Raw genomic sequence first — 11969 nt, 5'->3', positions numbered from 1 at the left:
GGAGGGGCTGGCTCCCGGTAAGCGGCGGAGCAGCGGAGCACAAAATCAGGACTTTTAAAAGTCTGTTCCACTGAGGGACATTGCTCCAGAGGCTTAACTGGGGTGAAGCCCACGTGGGGTCAGTGTGGCCTCAGGTCCCGCAGGGTCACAGAAGGATCGGGGTGTCTGAGTGTCGCAGAGCTTATAAGTATTAGAATGTGGAAGCCGGCTACAGAGACAGAGCCGAGGAGTGAGCTCTAAGCTCGGGGGTACCTTGAACTGGTCGCAGGCTCGGTCAGCTTGGAGCACGACCGCAAGCTAGGGTGACGGGAGTTATTGGGTGCTGTTCTCTGAGGGTGCACTGAGGAGTGGGGCCCCATGCTCTTGTCTCCTTCAGGCTGGAGACTGGGAGGTCGCCATCTTCATTCCCGTCCTCTGGAACTCTAAGGAAAGCACTCAGGGAACAAAAGCTCCCGAAAGCAAACCCAAGTGGATTACTCAGCCTGGCCCCTGGTAAGGGCAGTGCAACTCCACCTGGGGCAAAGACACTTGAGAATCACTACAACAGGCCCCTCCTCCAGAAGATCAACAAGAAATCCAGCCAGGACGAAGTTCACTTACTGAGGAGTGCAGTTTCAATACCAAGGAGAGCAGCGGAATTCTGAGGATGAGAAAACAAAGCACGGAACTCATGGCTTTCTCCCCATGATTCTTTAGCCTTGCAGTTAATTCAATTTTTTTTCTTTTTCAATTTTTTCTCTTCTTCTGCCAAATTTTTTAAAAACTTTTACCCTTTTCTTTTTTAACATTTTTAACTAGCTTATCTAATATATATATAATTGTTTCTTTTTTATATTTTTTCTTTATTCATTTTCTTTTTTTAATTGTTTCTTTTTTTTTTTTCTTTATGAAACTCTTTTTATCCCCTTTCTCCCCCCTTACGATTTGGGACCTCTTCTGATTTTGTTAAAGCATATTTTCCTGGGATTGTTGCCACCCTTTTAGTATTTTACTTTCTCCTTCATATACTCTTATCTGGACAAAATGACAAAGCTGAAAAATTCACCACAAAAAAAAGAACAAGAGGCAGTACCAAAGGCTAGGGACCTAATAAATACAGACATTGGTAATATGGCAGATCTAGAGTTCACAATGACGATTCTCAAGCTTCTAGCCAGGCTCGAAAAAGGCATGGAAGATATTAGACAAACCCTCTTGGGAGATATAAAATCCCTCTCTGGAGAAATAAAAGAACTAAAATCTAACCAAGTTGAAATAAAAAAAGCTATTAGTGAGGTGCAATAAAAAATGGAGGCTCTCGCTGCTAGGATAAATGACGCAGAAGAAAGAATTAGCGATATAGAAGACCAAGTGACAGAGAATAAAGAGCTGAGCAAAAGAGGAACAAACAGCTACTGGACCATGAGGGGAGAATTCGAGAGATAAGTGACACCGTAAGACGAAACAACATTAGAATAATAGGGATTCCAGAAGAAGAAGAAAGAGAGAGGGGAGCAGAAAGTATATTGGAGAGAATTATTGGAGAGAATTTCCCCAATATGGCAAAGGGAACAAGCATCAAAATCCAGGAGGTTCAGAGAATCCCCCTCAAAATCAATAAGAATAGGTCCACACCCCGTCACCTAATAGTAAAATTTACAAGTCTTAGTGACAAAGAGAAAATCCAGAAAGCAGCCTGGGACAAGAAGTCTGTAACATACAATGGTAAAAACATTAGATTGCCAGCAGACTTATCCACAGAGGCCTGGCAGGCCAGAAAGAACTGGCATGATATATTCAGAGCACTAAACAATAAAAACATGCAGCCAAGAATACTATATCCAGCTAGACTATCACTGAAAATAGAAGGAGAGATTAAAAGCTTCCAGGACCAATAAAAACTGAAAGAATTTGCAAATACCAAACCAGCTCTACAGGAAATATTGAAAGGGATCCTCTAAACAAAGAGAGATCCTAAAAGTAGTAGATCAGAAAGAAACAGAGACAAATTAAAGTAACAGTCACCTTACAGGCGATACAATGGCAATAAATTCATATCTCTCAATAGTTACCCTGAATGTTAATGGGCTAAATGCCCCAATCAAAAGACACAGGGTATCAGAATGGATAAAAAAACAAACCCCATCTATATGTTGCCTACAAGAAACTCATCTTAGACCCAAAGACACCTCCAGATTTAAAGTGAGGGGGTGGAAAAGAATTTACCATGCTCATGGACATCAGAAGACAGCAGGAGTGCCAATCCTTATATCAGATCAATTAGATTTTAAGCCAAAGACTATAATAAGAGATGAGGAAGGACACTATATCCTACTCAAAGGATCTGTCCAAAAGAAGATCTAACAATTTTAAATATCTATGCCCCTAACGTGGGAGCAGCCAACTATATAAACCAATTAATAACAAAATCAAAGAAACACATCGACAAGAATACAATAATAGTAGGGGATTTTAACACTCCCCTCACTGAAATGGACAGATCATCCAAGCAAAAGATCAACAAGGAAATCAAGGCCTTAAATGACACACTGGACCAGATGGACATCACAGATATATTCAGAACATTTCATCCCAAGCAACAGAATACACATTCTTCTCTGGTGCACATGGAACATTCTCCAGAATAGATCACATCCTCAGTCCTAAATCAGGTCTCAATCGGTATCAAAAGATTGGGATCATTCCCTGCATATTTTCATACCACAATGCTCTGAAGTTATAACTCAATCACAAGAGGAAATTTGGAAAGAACCTAAATACATGGAGAATAAACAGCATCCTTCTAAAGAACGAATGGGTCAACCAGGAAATTAAAGAAGAATTGAAAAAATTCAGGGAAGCAAATGATAATGAAAACACAACCGTTCAAAATCTGTGGGACACAACAAAGGCAGTCCTGAGAGGAAAATATATAGCGGTACAAGCCTTTCTCAAGAAACAAGAAAGGTCTCAGGTACACAACCTAACCCTACACCTAAAGGAGCTGGAGAAAGAACAAGAAAGAAACCCTAAACCCAGCAGGAGAAGAGAAATCATAAAGATCAGAGCAGAAATCAATGAAATAGAAACCAAAAAACAATAGAACAAATCAATGAAACTAGGAGCTGGTTCTTTGAAAGAATTAATAAGATTGATAAACCCCTGGCCTTACTTATCAAACAGAAAAGAGAAAGGACCCAAATAAATAAAATCGTGAATGAAAGAGGAGAGATCACGACTAACACCAAAGAAATCCAGACAATTATAAGAACATACTATGAGCAACTCTACGCCAACAAATTTGACAATCTGGAAGAAATGGATGCATTCCTAGAGAACTATAAACTACCACAACTGAACCGGGAAGAAATAGAAAGCCTGAACATACCCATAACCAGTAAGGAGATTGAAACAGTAATCAAATATCTCCAAACAAACAAAAGCCCAGGGCCAGACGGCTTCCTTGGGGAATTCTACCAAACATTTAAAGAAAAACTAATTCCTATTCTCCTGAAACTGTTCCAAAACATAGAAATGGAAAGAAAAGTTCCAAACTCATTTAATGAGGCCAGCATCACCTTGATCCAAAAACCAGACAAGGATCCCATCAAAAAAGAGAACTACAGACCAATGTCCTTGATGAACACAGTTGCAAAAATTCTCACCAAAACACTAGCCAATAGGATTCAACAGTACATTAAAAGGATTATTCACCACGATCAAGTGGGATTTATTCCAGGGCTGCAAGGTTGCTTAAAATCCGCAAATCAATCAATGTGATACAACACATTAATAAAAGAAAGAACAAGTACCATATGATACTCTCAATAGATGCTGAAAAAGCATTTAACAAAGTACAACATCCCTTCCTGATCAAAACTCTTCAAAGTGTAGGGATAGAGGGCACATACCTCAATATTATCAAGGCCATCTATGAAAAGCCAACCGCAAATATCATTCTGAATGGAGAAAAACTGAAAGCTTTTCCGCTAAGGTCAGGAACATGGCAGGGATGTCCATTATCACCACTGCCATTCAACATAGAACTAGAAGTCCTAGCCTCAGCAATGAGACAACAAAAGGACATTAAAGGCATCCGAATCGGCAAAGAAGAAGTCAAACTATCACTCTTTGCAGATGATATGATACTATATGTGGAAAACCCAAAAGACTCCACTCCAAATCTGCTAGAACTTGTACAGGAATTCAGTAAAGTGTCAGGATATAAAATCAATGCACAGAAATCAGTTGCATTTCTCTACACCAACAACAGGAAAAAAGAAAGATAAATCAAGGAGTCAGTCCCATTTATAATTGCACCCAAAACTATAAGATACCTAGGAATAAACCTAACCAAAGAGGCTAAGAATCTATACCCAGAAAACTATAAAGTACTCATGAAAGAAATTGAGGAAGACACAAAGAAATGGAAAAATGTTCCATGCTCCTGGATTGGAATAATAAATATTGTGAAAATGTCTATGCTACGTAAAGCCATCTACACATTTAATGCAATTCCTTTCAAAATACCATCCTTTTTTTTTTCAAAGAAATAGAACAAATAATCCTAAAATTTATATGGAACCAGAAAAGACCTCGAATAGCCAAAGGAATATTGTAAAAGAAAGCCATAGTTGGTGGCATCACAATTCCAGACTTCAAGCTCTATACAAAGCTGTCATCATCAAGACAGCATGGTACTGGCACAAAAGCAGACACATAGATCAATAGAACAGAATAGAGAGCCCAGAAATAGACCCTCAACTCTATGGTCAACTAATCTTCGACAAAGCAGGAAAAGAATGTCCAATGGAAAAAAGACAGCCTCTTCAATAAATGGTGTAGGAAAATTGGACAGCCACATGCAGAAAAATGAAATTGGACCATTTCCTTATACCACACACGAAAATAGACTCAAAGTGGATGAAGGACCTCAATGCGAGAAAGGAATCCATCAATATCCTTGAGGAGAACACAGGCAGCAACCTCTTCGACCTCAGCCACAGCAAAATCTTCCTAGGAACATCACCAAAGGCAAGGGAAACAAGGGCAAAAATGAACTATTGGGATTTTATCAAGATCAAAAGCTTTTGCACAGCAAAGGAAACCGTTAACAAAACCAAAAGACAACTGACAGAATGGGAGAAGATATTTGCAAACAACATATGAGATATAGGGCTAGTGTCCAAAATCTACAAAGAACTTAGCAAACTCAACACCCAAAGAACAAATAATCCAGTCAAGGAATGGGCAGAAGACATGAACAGACATTTCTGCAAAGAAGACATCCAGATGGCCAACAGACACATGAAAAAGTGCTCCACATCACTCGGCATCAGGGAAATACAAATCAAAACCACAATGAGATATCACCTCACACCAGTCAGAATGGCTAAAATGAACAAGTCAGGAAATGACAGATGCTGGCGAGGATGCGGAGAAAGGGGAACCCTCGTCCATTGTTGGTGGGAATGCAAGCTGGTGCAACCACTCTGGAAAACAGCATGGCAGTTCCTCAAAATGTTGAAAATAGAACTACCCTATGACCCAGCAATCGCACTACTGTGTATTTACACTAAAGGTACAAAGGTAGTGATCCGATGGGACACATGCACCCGAATGTTTATAGCACCAAAGTCTACAATAGCCAAACTATGGAAAGAACCTAGATGTCCATCAAAAGACGAATGGATAAAGAAGATGTGGTATATATACACAATGGAATACTATGCAGCCATCAAAATAAATGAAATCTTGTCATTTGTGATGCCGTGGATGGAACTAGAAGGTATCATGCTTAGTGAAATAAGTCAGTCAGAGAAAGACAACTATCATATGATCTCCCTGATATGAGGGAGAGGAGATGCAACATGGGGGGTTTAGGGGGTAGGAGAAGAGTAAATGAAACAAGATGGGATTGGGAGGGAGACAAACCATAAGTGACTCTTAATCTCACAAAACAAACTGAGGGTTGATGGGGGGCAGGGGGGTTGGGAGAAGGGTGTGGGTTTATAGACATTGGGGAGGGTATGTGCTATGGTGAGTGCTGTGAAGTGTGTAAACCTGGCGATTCACAGACCTGTATCTCTGGGGATAAAATATATTATATGTTTATAAAAAATAAAATTTAAAAAAAAGTATATGGCAAGAGAAAAAAATATATATATAGGCAAATAAAGGAAGAACCTCGTCAAAAAGAACCCCAAGTATAAGATTTATATACTATCAGGGCAAACACAAAGACACAGAAACACTGGTGGAAGAAAAAGATGGGAGAGTGGTTATAAATTCTCAGTGTGGGTGAGGAAGGTTGTTTTGATTCTTCCTGGATGTATCTTGATATCTTTGTTAAAGGACTCAACCTTCCTAAGATAAAGGGGGATTAAAAATTGGTTTACCTATAGGGGTAGCATTGATTGGGGAAAGGGGATTACCTTGAAGTTTAACTCTATATGAATATTAGAAAATAAAAATAATAAAGAATAAACTAGACTAAACTAAACTAAAATTTAAAAAAATATTTAAAAAATAGAAATGCAAAAGGAAAACACAGGTGTATGTATCAAAAAGTTCAGGTTATAAGGTTATTATAGAATTTGATGTACTGGACATCTCACTGTGATGGCAAATAGGTTAAAAAAATCTATCATCTATCTATCTATCATCTATCTATCTATCTATCTATCTATCTATCTATCTATATCATCTATAATGAACCAGAATAGTGGGAACGATTTAAAAATAAAAGTTGTCCCATGAAGTAGTGGTGGTTTGTCTCTTGTAGGTTTTTTTTTTTTTTTCTTTCCTGGTTGGTTTTCTGGTGGAGGGGCCTGCCACATGGGTTTCAGTCAATGATGTTTCCTGAGTTAAGTCCTCCCGCCCCCCTCAAGGGGGTGGGCTCTGAGGAAACCGTTTTTTTCAGGCTTTTTTTCTCTGGAGGGTTTTATGTTTGTTCACTTTTTTTTCTCTCGCCTTGACCGCTGTTGATGGTTTTTGTAGGTTTAGAGGAAAGCAAATTGCACCCTGACCTCCCTCTCAGAAAGAAGCCTCAGTCTGGTCCCCTGTGGGTGCTGTAGAGCCCATATAAATTCCCCTTTGGCTGCTGGCAGAGCAGGCTCCAAGTTGCGGTCCCTGGGGACACAGGATCTTCTGTTTGTATCTAAAACCACAGCAACGGTGGCTGTCTGGGCAGCTCTAGTCCACCAGAGAGGTTACAAGCAGCGATCACACACTGAGATTTTCCCGCTGGCCCGGGGCTGGGAGTGCCTGGTTTTTCTGGGTCTAAGAGTGCCAGATTACGTGCACCTCTCTCAGGGGAGGGTGTGGGTAGCACATGCGTCTCAGGCTCTGGTAGCAGGGCCTGGGTCCAAGAGCACCAGGCTGGGCCTTTGTGCACCTCTCTCAGGGGAGGGTGAGGGGCACACATGTCTTAGGCTCTTACTTCCAGCAGCAGCTAAAACCTGGCAAAGAAGATAAGCTTTTCAGGAAAAAGCGGTGGTCTTGGAAGAACCGGAGGACCATATGGCTCTTGCCAACAAGCCTCTGCAGCGCTTCAAGCAGGAGCCAGAGGATGACCTGCCTGAGGCGCCCCCCAAGGTCCGGGAAAGCGACCACTCCCGCTCCAGCTCCCCCACCACGGGGCCCAGCACCGAGGTGGCAGAGGGCCCCCAGGAGAAGAAAAAGGTAAAGATACGCAGGAAAAGGCGGTTTCCCACCAAGGACCTGAGCAAGGAGCTGAACCAAGAGATCCAGAAGACGGAGAACAGCCTGGCCAACGAGAACCACCAGCCCATCAAGTCAGAGCCCGAGAGTGAGAGTGAGGAGCCCAAGCGGCCCCTGGGCCTCTGCGAGCGCCCCCACTGCTTCAGCAAGGGGCTCACCGGCCTTCCCCAGGAGCTGCGGCACCTGGGGCCCGGCCTACGCAGCCCACCCCGTGTCATCTCCCGGCCCCCTCCCTCCGTGTCCCCGCCCAAGTGCATCCAGATGGAGCAGCACGTGATTCGGCCACCCCCCATCAGCCCCCCACCTGACTCACTGCCCCTGGATGATGGGGCGGCCCATGTCATGCACAGGGAGGTGTGGATGGCCATCTTCAGCTACCTCAGCCACCAAGACTTGTGTGTCTGCATGCGGGTCTGCAGGACCTGGAACCGCTGGTGCTGCGACAAGCGGTTGTGGACCCGCATCGATCTGAACCACTGCAAGTCCGTCACACCCCTGATGCTGAGCGGCATCATCCGGCGGCAGCCTGTCTCCCTGGACCTCAGCTGGACCAATATCTCCAAGAAACAGCTGAGCTGGCTCATCAACCGGTTGCCTGGGCTCCGAGACCTGGTGCTGTCGGGCTGCTCATGGATCGTGGTCTCAGCTCTCTGTAGCTCTAGCTGTCCACTGCTCCGGACCCTGGATGTCCAGTGGGTGAAGGACTAAAGGATGCCCAGATGCGGGATCTCCTGTCCCCACCCACAGATAAAAGGCCAGGTCAGATGGACAACCGGAGCAAGCTCGGGAACATTGTGGAGCTGCGTCTAGCGGGCCTGTACATCACGGATGCCTCCCTGCGGCTCATCATCCACCACATGCCCCTGCTCTCCAAGCTCCACCTTAGTTACTGTAATCACGTGACCGACCAGTCCATCAACCTGCTCACTGCCGTGGGCACCACCACCCGAGACTCCTTAACTGAAATCAACCTATCAGACTGCAATAAGGTTACTGACCAGTGCCTGTCCTTCTTCAAACGCTGTGGAAATATCTGTCATATTGACCTGAGGTACTGCAAGCAGGTTACCAAGGAAGTCTGTGAGCAGTTCATAGCTGAAATGTCTGTGAGTGTCCAGTTTGGGCAAGTGGAAGAAAAAATCCTACAGAAACTGAGTTAGTCCAAGGGCAATCTTGCTGAGGGAGAAGCCGTCCTGGCTCCTGTTTGGGGGAGGAGTGAACTGGACACTCCCCCTTCAGTCTCTCCGAACTACAACCGCACTGCTTTCTGGACCATTTCTAAAGGCGGCCTTTACCAAGAAGACATTCCTGCCGGAGAGGAGGACAGACTTCGAAGAAATTCTCTTACTGAAGCATGAGCTTAGGAGTTTCGTGGGTGGTGGTGTTTTCGTTTTGGACACCTTGTTCCTTGCAGCTCTGGGGGTCGGTGTCAACATTCAGCGGACCACACGCCACATCTGCTGCAGTCGTGACATTTTTTGTTTGTTTGGTTTTGTTACATCTTACATTATGCAGAACTATTTTTGTACAAATTGTTTAAAAGTTATTTATGCAAGGTTTGAATGCATACCTGTGTTTTTATTGTTTTGAGATTGCCATGTTAGCATGGCTTGCTGTTCTGTCATCTGGCGAGGCTCCCAGCCCCTTCCCGGAGCCAGACCCCACGCGTTCTCAGGTGCGCTGGTGGCTCAGGGACCAAGACCTTGTTTCTCTGCCACACTCTCTCTGGCTCAGTGCCAGGGGAGGCTGTCCTGTGTCCGGGGACTTAAGCCCCTGTCCCTAGCCACCCCGATTCCCACAATTTCCCACACCCCCCCCCCCCCCCCCGCCCTGTGATCCTTTGCTCTTTTGGAGTGCTTTCAACCAGTCTCCAAGTTAATGCTGGTCCCCAGTTAATGCTACTCTCATATTAGGGGTATTACTTTCCAATCAGTCTCCTCTGGTGGCTCCCTCCCCCTTTTGTGTATCTTCCGATATCAGTCCGACATTCCCACTCCACTTTACCTGCCCACTGGCATCTTCTGCCCCTGTAGAGATCCAGACGTGTATAATTCTGATCTCAGGCTGATTTCATGGCTGATCGGAGTTCTTTGGTAGGTAATCAGCTCACTTTAGGGTACAGGTTGAAACAGTGCCTCCTCCTACTTCCCCACCATCTTCTCTCCCAGGCTCTCCCTTTCTTTCTGAGTGTCTTGGAATCCTGAGACCACAATGATCCACCTAGAATTCTGCCCTATTCATTCCTGTGCCCTTTTCAGAAAGGGATGTCTCTCACTGGAGCTGATTTATTTCCTTGTTTTAAAAAAGATTTTATTTATTTATTTGAGAGAGAGAGAGAGAGAGAGACCACATGCACAAGCAGACAGAGGGGCAGAGGGAGAAGCAGACTCCCCACCAGGTTAGGAGCCCAACAGGAGCTCCATCCCAGGACCCTGAGATCATGACACAAGCTGAAGGCAGATGCCCAGCCAACTAAGACACCCAGGCAACCCAACTGGAGCAGGTTTCTATGGATCCTGATTTTGTACTTTGGTGTTATATCACTTTCTGGTGGTCAGCTTATGGGGGCTCCCTCCCTCCACCCATTTATCTTCTAATATATCCCCCAAAGATTCAACTCCAGGAGTTGCAACTCTTGCAATTCCTACCTTGCAAAAAAGTAGTTGTTTTTTTCACTACATCTGTAAATACCCAGTAGTGCCATTGCAGGGTAATAGGGAAGCTCTATTTTTAATTTCTTCAGGAATCTCCACACTGTTCTCCAAAGTGGCTGCACCAACTTGCATTCCCACCAACAGTGTAAGAGGGTTCCCCTTTCTCCACATCCTCTCCAACACACATTGTTTCCTGTCTTGCACTACTGGATATTTACCCCAAAGATAGAGATGTAGTGAAAAGAAGGGCCATCTGTACCCCAATGTTTATAGCAGCAATGGCCATGGTCGCCAAACTGTGGAAAGAACCAAGATGCCCTTCAACGGACGAATGGATAAGGAAGATTTGGTCCATATACACTATGGAGTATTATGTCTCCATCAGAAAGGATGAATACCCAACTTTTGTATCAACATGGACGGGACTGGAGGAGATTAAGCTGAGTGAAATAAGTCAGGCAGAGTCAATTATCATATGGTTTCACTTATTTGTGGAGCATAACAAATAGCATGGAGGACATGGGGAGATGGAGAGGAGAAGGGAGTTGAGGGAAAATGGAAGGGGAGATGAACCATGAGAGACTATGGACTCTGAAAAACAATCTGAGGGTTTTGAAGGGGTGGGGGTGGGAGGTTGGGGGAACCAGGTGGTGGGTATTATGAATGGCACGTATTGCATGGAGCACTGGGTGTGGTGCATAAGCAATGAATTCTGTTACGCTGAAAAGAAATTTAAAAAAGCAGTTTTTTTTTTCTGCTTGTAGAGATCCAGATAAATCTTCTTATATCTCAGATTGAATTTGTGTGTGTTCAGAATTGATGAAGTCTTAGAATGTAGCTAAGGTTCAATGATGTAGAGTTTGGAACCAATGGACAAGAAATAATTCTTGAGTTCTTGGTGAAAAATGGTGGTTTATTAAAGTACAGGGACAGGACCAGTGGGCAGAAAGAGCTGCTGCCCTGGGGTTGTGAGGAGTGGTCCATTATATGCTTGCAAGTTGGGAGGGAGTTTGGGATGGCATAAGTCTCTAAGGAATCTTGGAAGCAAGGTTTCCAGGACCTCGAGGGGCTAGCTATTGTTGGGAAAAAGGTTATTCATTACCAGTAATAAAACCTTTTCCGTGAGACCTTGTAGATGTATATCAGTGGGCCATATTCTTGGGAATGATTGTCAACATGTATCTTGGAGGGTTTAGATATAAAGATTCCAAATGAATTGTTAAAGTAGAACTTACAGGATCCTGGTTGGTGGTAGGGATAGCTCAGGCTAGGATTGCCCTTTGCCCTTAAGAAAGCCTCTAGGTGGAGGTAATTGAGTCTCTAGAGGAATGACACTATCCCTGTTTTTTTTTTTAAAGATTTCATTTATTTATTTGACAGAGAGAGATCACAAGCAGGCAGAGAGGCAGGCAGAGAGAGAGGAAGGGAAGCAAGCTTCCCGATGAGCAGAGAGCCCAATGCGGGGCTTGATCCCAGGACCCTGAGATCATGACCCGAGCCGAAGGCGGCGGCCCAACCTACTGAGCCACCCAGGTGCCCCACTATGCCTGTTTTAAGGGTTTGCCAGTGAGTAAGGAAAGTTAATAATTTTTCTTCTGTCTCTGTTTCCCACTT

The 11969-nt window shown here is 44.0% G+C and overlaps 1 protein-coding gene across 1 annotated transcript; it reads left to right on the top strand.

Annotated features, from left to right (window-relative positions):
- Positions 1-7485: 7485 nt before the first annotated feature.
- Positions 7486-8861, top strand: LOC125099193 (lysine-specific demethylase 2B-like). The gene is given in 2 exon segments (XM_047728581.1): positions 7486-8395; positions 8398-8861. Coding segments are annotated over 2 exon segments (1359 nt in total). The 5' UTR covers positions 7486-7500.
- Positions 8862-11969: the final 3108 nt, after the last annotated feature.

The sequence above is a fragment of the Lutra lutra genome, chromosome 4 (genome assembly GCF_902655055.1).
Source record: "Lutra lutra chromosome 4, mLutLut1.2, whole genome shotgun sequence".
Lineage (NCBI taxonomy): Eukaryota > Metazoa > Chordata > Mammalia > Carnivora > Mustelidae > Lutra > Lutra lutra.
Note: the sequence above shows the minus strand (reverse complement) of the source record. Positions and strands in the feature narration are given on the sequence as shown.